This window comes from Chelonoidis abingdonii, chromosome 8 (assembly GCF_003597395.2).
Source record: "Chelonoidis abingdonii isolate Lonesome George chromosome 8, CheloAbing_2.0, whole genome shotgun sequence".
Lineage (NCBI taxonomy): Eukaryota > Metazoa > Chordata > Testudines > Testudinidae > Chelonoidis > Chelonoidis abingdonii.
This window is the reverse complement of record NC_133776.1, coordinates 84,440,750-84,451,839: the sequence shown is the minus strand read 5'-3', so window position 1 is coordinate 84,451,839 and position 11,090 is coordinate 84,440,750. Positions and strand designations below refer to the sequence as shown.

The 11,090-nt window shown below is 36.9% G+C and overlaps 1 protein-coding gene across 1 annotated transcript; it reads right to left on the bottom strand.

Moving 5' to 3' along the window:
• Positions 1 to 785: 785 nt before the first annotated feature.
• CDX4 (caudal type homeobox 4) lies at positions 786 to 10,149 on the bottom strand. The gene is made up of 3 exons (XM_032771813.1): positions 9,694 to 10,149; positions 3,884 to 4,029; positions 786 to 992 (listed from the first exon to the last, which is right to left on the bottom strand). The coding sequence occupies exons 1-3, from the start codon at positions 10,118 to 10,120 to the stop codon at positions 786 to 788; spliced, it is 780 nt and encodes a 259-aa protein (XP_032627704.1). The 5' UTR covers positions 10,121 to 10,149.
• Between the last annotated feature and the right edge of the window lie 941 nt (positions 10,150 to 11,090).

The window sequence follows — 11,090 nt, the reverse complement described above, 5'->3', positions numbered from 1 at the left end:
TGAGCATGTAAAATAAAATCCTATATAGAACAGAATATTATTTCTTGTGTTAAAACATTTCTTTTATTGTCTTTTTTTTAAAAGGTGGCATTTGATAGTCTAAATCTGAACATTTTGTAAACAGCTACAATTTACTCTAGTTGTATTTTTAAAAAGTAATGCACAAATACACCCAGTATCATACATTTCCTGGTATATTAGCAGGAGCGGTGCCAGGGTTTTTGGCGCCCTAGGCGAGAGTCCTTCTGCACTCCCAGTCATTGGTGGCAATTCTGCGGCTGGCGGCGGGGGGTCCTTCCGCGCTCCTAGTCTTTGGGGCACTTCGGTGATGGGTCCCGGAGCGAGTGAAGGACCTGCCACAGAATTGCTGCCGCTTACCCAGAGCGCGGAAGGACCCCCCGCTACCGAATTGCTGCCCCCGCAAATCCTGGTGCCGGTCGCCTAAATGGAAGCACGGGCCCTGTATATTAATCCATTATAATCAATTCAGCAACAATTTTTCAGCAATATATAAACAGACTAGAACTATGTTCACCTGAGTTTTCAGTTGTTTCACTCTGTCAGTATCTGAAGAAAAATTATCTCCTACTCAAAAGTTTTCTGAGTGATGAATTTTAGCAGCAAGGGTTCCCTGAGATAGCTGCAATGATTATAAAATTTTGAAAACAGTCCTAGTTCCTGTGCAAGACAGCTAGCAATCTGAAACAAGTTGAATGAGAATTGTCCTTTACAAAATTGACATTTCAAGGGGAGAAAAAAGATGCATCCTTTTCACTTTCTCCTGTTCATTCTGAGACTATGACCTGCTGTATCTCAATGGGCTGTAATCCATTTATTGCATGTGGTGGCGGGAACAGAGAGTTAGACATCTCAGCTGGGCTGACTGAACCTGAGTCACTCTGAACTGAGCCCCCACTGCCATCAAACTGAGAGATTTTCTTCTTGATCATTTTCCTCTCCTTGGCTCGGCGATTCTGAAACCAGATTTTCACCTGAAATGTTATAAACAATGTATGTTTAATTCTTATAAGTAGTTAGAGCGGTGTACAATAACATTAGCAACAGAAAAGGAAAAATTAGCTTTAAGGAGTGACAAAGCTATGTTTAGTATGCAAACATATTATAGCTAATAGAAACTTTATTACTTTCTAATGTCTGCCCATGTTATAGATATTTTTGTGTTTTAATTAGAACTACAGCAACATAGGAATTACCTTATTGGAAAAGACCAGAGGTCCCTCTACTCCACCATCTTTTCTCTGACAGTGGCCAGCAGTAGACGTTTTTGAGGAAGGTGCAGTTATGGAATATTCCCATATGAAAAGTTTCTTTCTATTCTGTTAATTAGAGGTTGATTTATGTCCTGAAGCTTGAGAGATTATTAGCTTCCACACTTAAAAAAACCCTCCAAAACTATTTAACATAATGGTGGATGTTCATGTTTTTTTTTAATCTTGCTCTGCTCTTGACTTCAATGATATCTAGTGGCAGTGAGTTCCGCAGTCTAATGATGCATATAAAATTTTTTTACTTTTATCAGTTTCAAATCTGCTGCCTTTTCAATGTAATTGTGTATCACCACAAACTTGTATTATGAGAAGGGATAAATAGGAATCTCCAGCCTACCTTCACCATATCATTTGTTATCTTGAATAATGCTCTTATGTCCCCACTGATTCATTTCAGAGCCTCCTGTGTTTTTGCTACATTCCTTTAGATAGGTCAGGTGACCAGAGCTGAACACTGTATTGCATGTAAGCATGTAACATTGATATAGTGGCATTATAATAATTTCAATATTTTCCATGACATTCCTTATGCATTCTACCATTTCTCTTCCTTTATAGATATTGATGATGATAACACCAGCTCATATAATGTTTTTCATTGGTAGATCTCAAAACGCTTTACAAAGGAAGTCACTCACATTATCACCATTATATACAGAAGTGGAGAAACTGAATCAAAGAGACAAGCAGCATTTAGATATGTATGTGATGTGTGTTTTAGAAATGTTGGCAGATAATTACAAATTTTGCCAGAAGTTTACTAGCAATAAAATTAAAGGCCACATTAATAAAAAGCACAGTTTGCCATTCACAAACAGGGCTCCTTTATACAGGAGAAAAGTAACTGAACATAATAGAGAACTAATTGCTGGGTCTAGGCAGTGGCACTGATTACTTCAGAAATCTCCTTAGTGTAATGTAGGTAGGCTGGTTTACACTGTGTATTCCTCAAAATCCAACACCTGGTTTTAAAATTGAACATCTATGCATCATTACCCCTTTTTTTCTCTAGTGATCTCACTCTACTTCATGTTTTCTCTTAGCCTTAGCCTGCATGTGGAGGAAGAGGAGGCAACTAAGGAAGGAGACCATTCTAAAGAGCTGAATATGTTTACTCAGAAGAGAACTAAAAAGAAAAATCTCTAGATCTGCCCGGGCAGGGAAGAGGCACTCTCGTCACTGAAATATTGAAGAGGTGATAGTTTTTTCAATATTACCAAATCCTGTCTCCTCCTACTGACATCAGCAGAACCGGTGAGGTTCTGTTGTGCAAGGAGGGGTGGGATTCTGGGACTCCATACGCTAGTTTATATCTCCCACACACCACAGGTGCTGTATCCAATCTAGTGATTTCTGGGGGGAATTCACCACCCTAAATCCCTATAGATTTCCCCTGAACAGTGTCTGCATACTTTGGCCCCATTGCAGGGAAACATCCATATTCAGGACAGCATTTAATCATATGCTTAATGTTAGAGAGAGATTTAGGTGTGTGCTTGAGTCAGGGGCGGCTCTTATGCTTTTTGCGGCCCCAAGCACGGCAGTCAGGCGGCCTTCGGCAGTGTTTCTGCGAGACGTCCACCAGCCATGCGGATTCGGCAGCGGTTCTGCGGGTGATCTGCTGGTCCCATGCCTTCAGCATATCCGCCACTGAATTGCTGCCGAAACCGCAGGACTGGGGGACCTCCCACAGAAACATCACCGAAGGCTCCCTGACTACCGCCCTCATGCCACGCCCCCCTGGCTTGCCATTCCAGGCACGCACTTGCTGCGCTGGTGCCTGGAGCCACTCCTGGCCTGAGTGGTTTTCTGAAACAGGGCCCTGAGCTATGCATAGGGATAAGAATTTGTCCCTATGCACAGGGACAAATGTTGTTCGCTACCTGTGGAATGTAAAGCAGTGGTGAAAAAACTGCTGACTATCCAGGGGTATAAAAGACCCTCAGTCCAGGCACTGTATTCACATAGATCAAAGGCAGATATGGCCCATAAAAATAATATTAATAAATCAAAGACAAAAAATATATAGACATTATGATTTATTGCTATTTGCATTCTCCATTTTCATTCTGGCTGCTGATAGCTGAACTGAGCATGATGCTGTAGATCTCTTCTGGGTCACCATTTTGTTGCGACTGCAAGAATGAAGCAAAATGGAGAATGCCATAGTTATTACGGACAGAACTAAAACAATACTATGTTATGTTAAGCTGGGTCTTTTTAAAATTTCAGCTGTGTATGTGTTGTTAGCTGGTGTGTAAGAAAGTAAGAGAGTGCTTTTCCATGCCTGTAGTTTGAGGTTAATTTCTTATGTTCAGTTATTCAAACTTTGCCCACATAGTAACCAGATTAAATACATATGACTGCAGGTTTTTATGTTAAATTGGCTGTTATTTATTTGTATTTAGCATAATCAATAGCTCCTATAGCCATGGCAACTACATTGCCGCAACCAATCAACTGTGTCTTGGTTCTATGATACTTATAGAACATCAGCACTGAATTAATTGGCTTATCATCTCTGATATTACCGTTAATAGGATCTAGCCTGTAAATATGAAATATATAGAAAATCTTGTATTTGCTCTGTTTACCTGTCTCTCAGATAGTCCCAGGTTTGCTGCAAGTTCAGACTTCCTCCTTATTGTAATATATCTGTTGCAATGAAACTCCTTCTCTAATTCTAGTCTCTGGTGATCTGTGTAAACAACTCGGTACTTTTCTTTTGTTCTTGTTTTACCTGTTTAAGAAAAACATGTATTTTAATACTTTGACTATGGCATCTTCCATCTGAGGATCTCAAAGAATTTTATAGACATTAATGAATTCAGCCTCACATTACCCATATGGGATTATTTTCTCTGTTACAGACTTGGAAACTGAGGTGCAGAGAAGTTAAGTGACTTACCCAGAGTCACACAGTGTGACTATAGCACAGCTGTAAAGCAGAATCCAGATCGCCTTATATTTATGCTTTTACTAACACTTTCTCTTCCATTATTGCTCTAGGGATTCATTTCTTAATAATTTTCCCTAATTACTTTTTGTTACTAATACATGTAAAAGAATCTGCAATCAAAATTGTTTTTCAAAGTAAATATCCTATGCCACCTTTCTTCTGAGAGGATTCTAATGCACTTTATACAAATTATGTGATGTGAGTGTATAAATTGTTGATGTTTGCTATCTTCTTCCCCAGAGGTTCCTCTGTTTCGCTGCCAGGTGCGTTGAGCCTGTGGTCTTTGTGTGTGCATATGCATACATATACATCACAGGAGTAACCTCCCCAGCACTAAAATTCAGCCACCATTTGTTTTTTTTAGAAACATGCTCTAATTCCATGTCTGGTTGAGATGTACAACCAAGGTATCATAAGAAATAAAGATACTGATTTCACATCTCTTCCAAACATAGAATTAAAGAAATGTTCTACTAAAACACAGATAGTAAAAATGTTTATCGATGACCTTGTTCAGTTCTAGGACACAAATACCAATTCAATAACATTTAATTAGAATTACCTGCAAAATAAAGGCCCAGGTTTGCAGTGTATGGAATGCCTCTTCAGCTTAATATTATGGGGTACAGAGTGCCTTAAATTGCTTTTGGAATTGGACCAGGCCCTAACATTAGTATACAAAAACGATCTCAATGTCACTCCATTCCAGAACAAAATCAGACAGAAGATGCTCATAAATATGCTGGATTAATAATATTACCATGACTATTACTTGGTGTTTGGAAGTTAAGTTTTCATATTTGAACATTTTCTGTTGGTAAGATTAGTTAATACAGAGAGGTCATTCTGTACTGTATTTGTTCTCTTTAGCACTTTCCAAAGTTGATTGGGAAGGGTGGTGTGTTTGGTGTGTGGTGTGGTGTTTTGTTTTTGTTTTGTTTTTTTGTAAAATCCTTCTGATCTTCCCAAGTTGTTTTTGATGTGAGTTTTTTTTGGGACAAACTGTAGGACAAAGACTCCTTTAAAGTGGTTCCCTAAACTCCATTGAGGTGTTAAGATGAAGCACACGCCACACAAAAGAGCTACAAGAAGATCTTATCAAGAACCTCTTTCACATTCAGAAACACAGCCAATTGGTTTGGAATTTACAAGCCCTAAACAAATGTCAGACTCTCTTTCATCTCAGGAAAAAAAGAAAGGGACAGAACTAGATGAAGGAATATTTCTTTTGCTCATGACTTTTTAATTTGTAGACTACAGCACAGCTGATTTGTACCTGGTGGTTTATCTGAAGTCTGAAGCTACACAATTTAGGGCAATTTCCTAAACCAATATTACTTTAAATAGGAAATGTTTCTATCACTGAAAGTTATATTTATTGGTGATGTTATTTGTTGAATATTTCAACCCATATTTTGCTTTTCTGAGGATGGCTAAAGTCCTGGCTTTGAAATATTTGCCTTAAGTGATGAGTGTTCTGTTAACAGTAGTCTAAATATTATGTTCCAATTACATTTTAAGCCATTAATCTAACTTGTGAGAACAAGAGTTTCAACAGGGTTATTCTAGCTTTTCCATAATCAGTAAATATAACCAAGATTCGAGGGGGTATCATAGAGGGAACAGTTTATCCCATTCCGCTTGGCCATAAAATTCAGAGAGTATTTCTTCTGAAGACAATAAAGCTAGGAGAAGGCCTCTTTATTTGCTGTGAAAATCATCACCCTTTCCGGCAATATAACTCCTGAAGAAAAGAGGGAGAAGGAAGAGACAAGGCTGCATATCAAAGCAGAGAGAAGTGTTAAAAGGGTCTGTTGCCTCAATATGACAGATAGGCCTCAAAACCCAAGACAATGTAGCCCAGGGAAAAAATAGATGTCACAACTAGATTACAAAGTTAAATAAATTAACATTCGAACTGGGACCTGGCCCTTTTCCTCATGGCTTCTTTCCTATTTCATTTTCCAACAGATTTTTATTATGATGACATCTGAGCTAATTGTATATCGTGGTCTATCTAAACAAACACATGTATATAAAATGTGTGTAATATATCGCAACAGAAAACATGTCCAAGGCCTGTTTCTGCAAGCCATGCATGAATAATCTTTACTCTTAATAGTCCCACTGAACTCCATGCTGATATCTTTGTGAGTGTGGTTTGCCAGATTGCTCCCCTTACAATTCCCACATGCACTTCTTAGGCAGTTTGAAATACATTCTCTGAACCTCTATACAAATGTGTTTTCCTTCCTCCCTCCATTTCCCTTCCACCCCTCGCAGAATATGATACAAGAGAAGGAAATACTGAGTATCATTTTATAGCATTACTTGAATTGGTTTAAAAATGAATTGGATTTACGGTCTGATCCTACACCATTAAAATCAATGGGGATTTTGTTTTTGACTCCAATGAGAACAGGATCAAATCTTGGGGAAATAGGGATGCGCTCCTTTCTACTTGTGGCACCCTGTCTTGAAAGGCATCCAGCTTGATTTGATTTGCATTTTTAAAAAATTCTTGTTGCATAATGTGTTTCTTATTTTTAAAAACCCAGCATAATTGCACTGGAGTTTTTGAAGAATGGAATTTAGCATTTTCTTTGAAAATACAGTTTTAGAGGACTATATAATATGTAATTGTTTATACAAAAAATTATAAATCATTAAATTTCAAAGAGTCCATTATATTGGAAAATATCAAATCATAATATTCTTTTTTTATTACAGCATTTTCTTCCTGAGAATTGGTTTGCTGAGTTATCACTTTTAATGGTTTTGCTTTGGATGCAACTGAATTTAAAATCTATCCAGCAAAATATAGTATTTTTGATGTACTGTACAAAATATATTGTCAAAATTTAATGCATTAAGTATGAGAAAAGACTTCAACATTATTTTTGTAATCTCTGCTGCTATCTTCAGCACTGCATTTAGGAAAGTTCCCGCATTTAATTTAATACATTTTGGCCCAAATCATGCAAAGACTTACATATGCTTATATAAATTTGAGCTATATCAGACTATTCACAATGAGTAAAATTAAGTACATATGAAATCTTTGTAGAATCAGGGCCATATTTCAGATCTAGTTTCCTAACAATGAAGTAGTCTTGCAAGAATAGTGATAGAAATCTTATTCCTAGAGTCATGTAAAATTAGACTGGACAGAGCTCTAGTTAGTACATATGAGGGAGCAGTTCTACCCTGGTAGAAGGTGGATACGATGACCCGACAGTTTTTTTCCATCTTAGATTTCTTTAATTCTATTGGAGAGAGAATGTTTTAAGTTATTCTTATTGCAATATCTTCTAGAGAAAGCATTGAGCAGTTAGCATATATTATCCTTATTTAATTTTATCTTTTTTGTGTTTCATTTTTTTTTTAATGTAGAGACATTTTAGCAAATTGTTAAAACTGCATTTACATTTGGACTATTACTAGTGACGTGTGGCACTAATAACATTAACTACCTTTTACACTCAATATTTTCTTTCTTTTTTTCTTTTTTTTAAAATCAAGCTCTCTGGAATCTTGCTTTGACTGTGTTATATACATCTCACATGATATATTTTATTTTCCCAAATGGAATTTATTTTTCACAAGATTAAGACATTTTTGGACCTGATCCTGTGGGGTTCTGAGTAAACTCAAACTATTGAAGTCAAATGGGAGAGCTGAAGGTGCTGAACACCTCAAAAGATTGGGCCCTGGGAAACTAAAGCCCTGATCAGGCAAAAACGTACCAGCTTAACTGTCCCTTAAATTGAGTCTATTCACAGGCCTCAATTCAACAATCCATTTCTGTTCACAAAGCATGTGTTAGGTACTTTGCTGAATAAGGATGGCCTTATGCATCTGCTTAAATGCTTGGCTGAATTAGGGCTTCAGTGCACTAATTTAAGCCTGTGTATAAGTCTTTACAAGGTCTGGGCCTATTAGTGGCTTCCGATGTTGGTAAACTTTTAAGTACTGTGTGAAACTAGGCTTCCTGATTTTTTGTATCTATTTTATTCCTTAAACATACTAGTCCAATTAGAGTTCAGTGGAATTACATCAAGGATGAATTTTGTCCCATTGTCCTTTAATTCAGTCACAACAGCCCTTTTGAGTCTCATCCAACTCTTACATCAGTTTTACACGAATGAACTGTTGATTTGCACAAGAGAATGTGAGGGGAAAACCAGGCCCTATTAATATGCCTGGTTTTGAGGAGCCATGTACGTATGGACATGTACAGGCTCCAAATGGACACTCTGTGATATCTGAAGACTGGCTTAGTTTTATTTTTTATTTTTTAATAAAATGAAATATAAACATGGACATTTTGGCTGAAAAACAATTGCAAAACTAACCTCATTCTTGAGTGATTAGTAGCCATCTGTAACTGAATTTATCTACCCTTTAAGATTGTTCCAGTTGTAACTGCCCTTCTTTCCTTAGGCCATTTTCTTTGATGATGTGTAACACACACTTACTATTTTTAACCTTAACAATAGATTTAGCAACTGACAGGCCTTGCTACACATAATCTACATCCAGCTGATCTACACAGAAAGGTTCTTCTGGCATGCAGTTTGTCACAAAATCAAGCACATCAAGCTCTGACAGTTTGAACAAGGGAAGTTTTTAAATGTCTAACTGTAACACATAACAAAATCTTGCTGAACAAGGAGATGCTTTTAAAGACAACTAAAAAGAAAACTAAACCGAAATGAGAAGCTCTCCCTTTCATTGGGACCTGTCATGTCTCCAGTAAAATTTATACTGTCAATAAAATCATAATTGAGGCTGATCGCTTGCCAGGGAATGTATCTACCCAATTGATAAATACAGTAGGTGAAATAAAAAATATATGAACACCAAGAGAAAATATTTTAATCATCATAGTTTGAGAGGCCTGAACTGAATTCTCTTTTAAAGAATTGTTGAAAGAATAAAGCCAAACTGAAGATGTCGAAACATTTATTGCTGAATAGCTAGCAAGATAGTAACATAGTATTTTTGCAAATATAACTATTAAAAGTAAGTACATTTAACACTTTCTCATAAAACTTATTAAATAGTTTTTCTTTTAGATAAATAATTTTTGTTATGAATACTGTTTCCTGCATGTAACATTAATACTATTTTGTCTACAATACCTTTCATTTGAAAGGATCTTAAAGTGCATTACAGACTGTATGTGCAAAGAGCACTTTATAGTTTGTGAAATGCAGCCATATCTAAGGTAGAACACAGCAGCCATTCCACACAAACAACATTATTAAACATTTATAAGAGAAAAGTGAAACTAGTACGAATTTAGTTCAAACTGTAGTTATAAAGCGTTATATTAAATATAATGAGCAATCCAGTTATGTATGAGATCCAATTAAGACTCTTTATAAATGAGACCAATGCAAGATAATAGAAAATGTTTTAGAGGGTTGAAAGATCACTTACCTGAGCTGGTAGATTGCGTTTTTCTCATCCATTCATAAGAGCTGTGCCTTTGACTGTTGGGAGAGATTTGCTCTGTGTTAATAGTATCTACAGGAGGTAAAACTCCAGATCCAGCAGGATGCAGGGAATTGTAATCAGCAGAGCTATACGAGATCTGCCCAGGAGACGAGCCATTGATTTGTGCAGCAGTAACTACGCTGGAGGGTCCTGGGCCATAAGTATTCCAGTCTTCCCTTTGCGTGCCATAGTGAGATCCCCAAGCTCCCATAGACTGTCCATGGTTGTCCATACTTGGCACATGATGATATCCCATGTAATCTGAATAGGATGGAGTCGAGACAAAATTTTGCACTGGTAGGTTGTTGTTGCACCTTACGGATCCCGGATACATGCTGGTTTCTTTATCCAAAAGATAACTCACGTACATGATGGTTGCAACTAGTGAAAGAACCTTGTTAAGACATCCTATTTTCTTTCACTTTTTTTTTAATTGTATTCCTGATCTTAATAAATGATATTATACCTGGAATCTTCTACCTCATCCTGTATTATCAACAACTGTTTTTACCAGGTGCTGGTGGTAATGGTTTACCAAGATCTAGTCTGACGTCAGGGTAACTGCCTGCTTCATAATTACATTTGCATTCAAATGAAGGGCTGACCATCCAGGCAACCCCACCTTGCTGCTAGTTCTAGTGCTTCCTTTTTCACAGATCTTTTATGTATCCTATCCCCATTCCCACTCTCCTAGAACAATTCCACCACAGCACAATGGTGTTGAAATTGCTTGTGCTTCTAGAAATTTTTTTTTTTAAATCTGTATAGGTAACTATACTTGCAATTTAGAAGTTGCCAAAAGGATTTTGCCTCGGCTCTTTTAAAATGAGGACTTTTGTCTAAAGCACTTATTTATATAGTTTTAAGGGGGATAACATATACTGGTAAATACATTTATTAAACCTTTATATTTTGAACTTCACAAATTACTTGTTTATTTTTCAACTCTTTTTAAAGGGACACCGCCCACTTGACTATTTTGTAACTGTCCAGTTTCAAAGATGTCCAGTTTGTATAGACCAACCTTTTAAGTAGTATGTCTTGAATTTTTAAAAGATAATTCTTTAAAAATCTTTTCTAATAGTGTTTTTTTTCTTTCCTGGTGATATTTATTAGTCTTTTCAGCATGGGAGATGTTAATGCCCTAACCTTGCAATGAACATGACTAGACTTTTGCCCCTATATGGAGCTCCACTGACTTCATTGGGGTTTAAAGGGATTTACCCATGTAGAGTCCACTGCTAGATCAGGAGCTAACTGACTAACTTTTCAGGGTAAGCAGTGCAACTGATCAGACACAGATGGTATCAAAAACAACCAAATGAAATAAGTGGAGTAAA

What these genes read in the sequence shown, in the direction of transcription:
- CDX4 (XM_032771813.1), bottom strand. Translation starts at nt 10,120, where the DNA reads ATGTACGTGAGTTATCTTTTGGATAAAGAAACCAGCATGTATCCGGGA. An exon ending in AACGCAATCTACCAGCTCAG is followed by an intron (nt 4,030 to 9,693) that starts GTAAGTGATCTT and finishes TTTCTTAAACAG; the next exon opens with GTAAAACAAGAACAAAAGAA. An exon ending in TGGGACTATCTGAGAGACAG is followed by an intron (nt 993 to 3,883) that starts GTAAACAGAGCA and finishes ATAACATTTCAG; the next exon opens with GTGAAAATCTGGTTTCAGAA.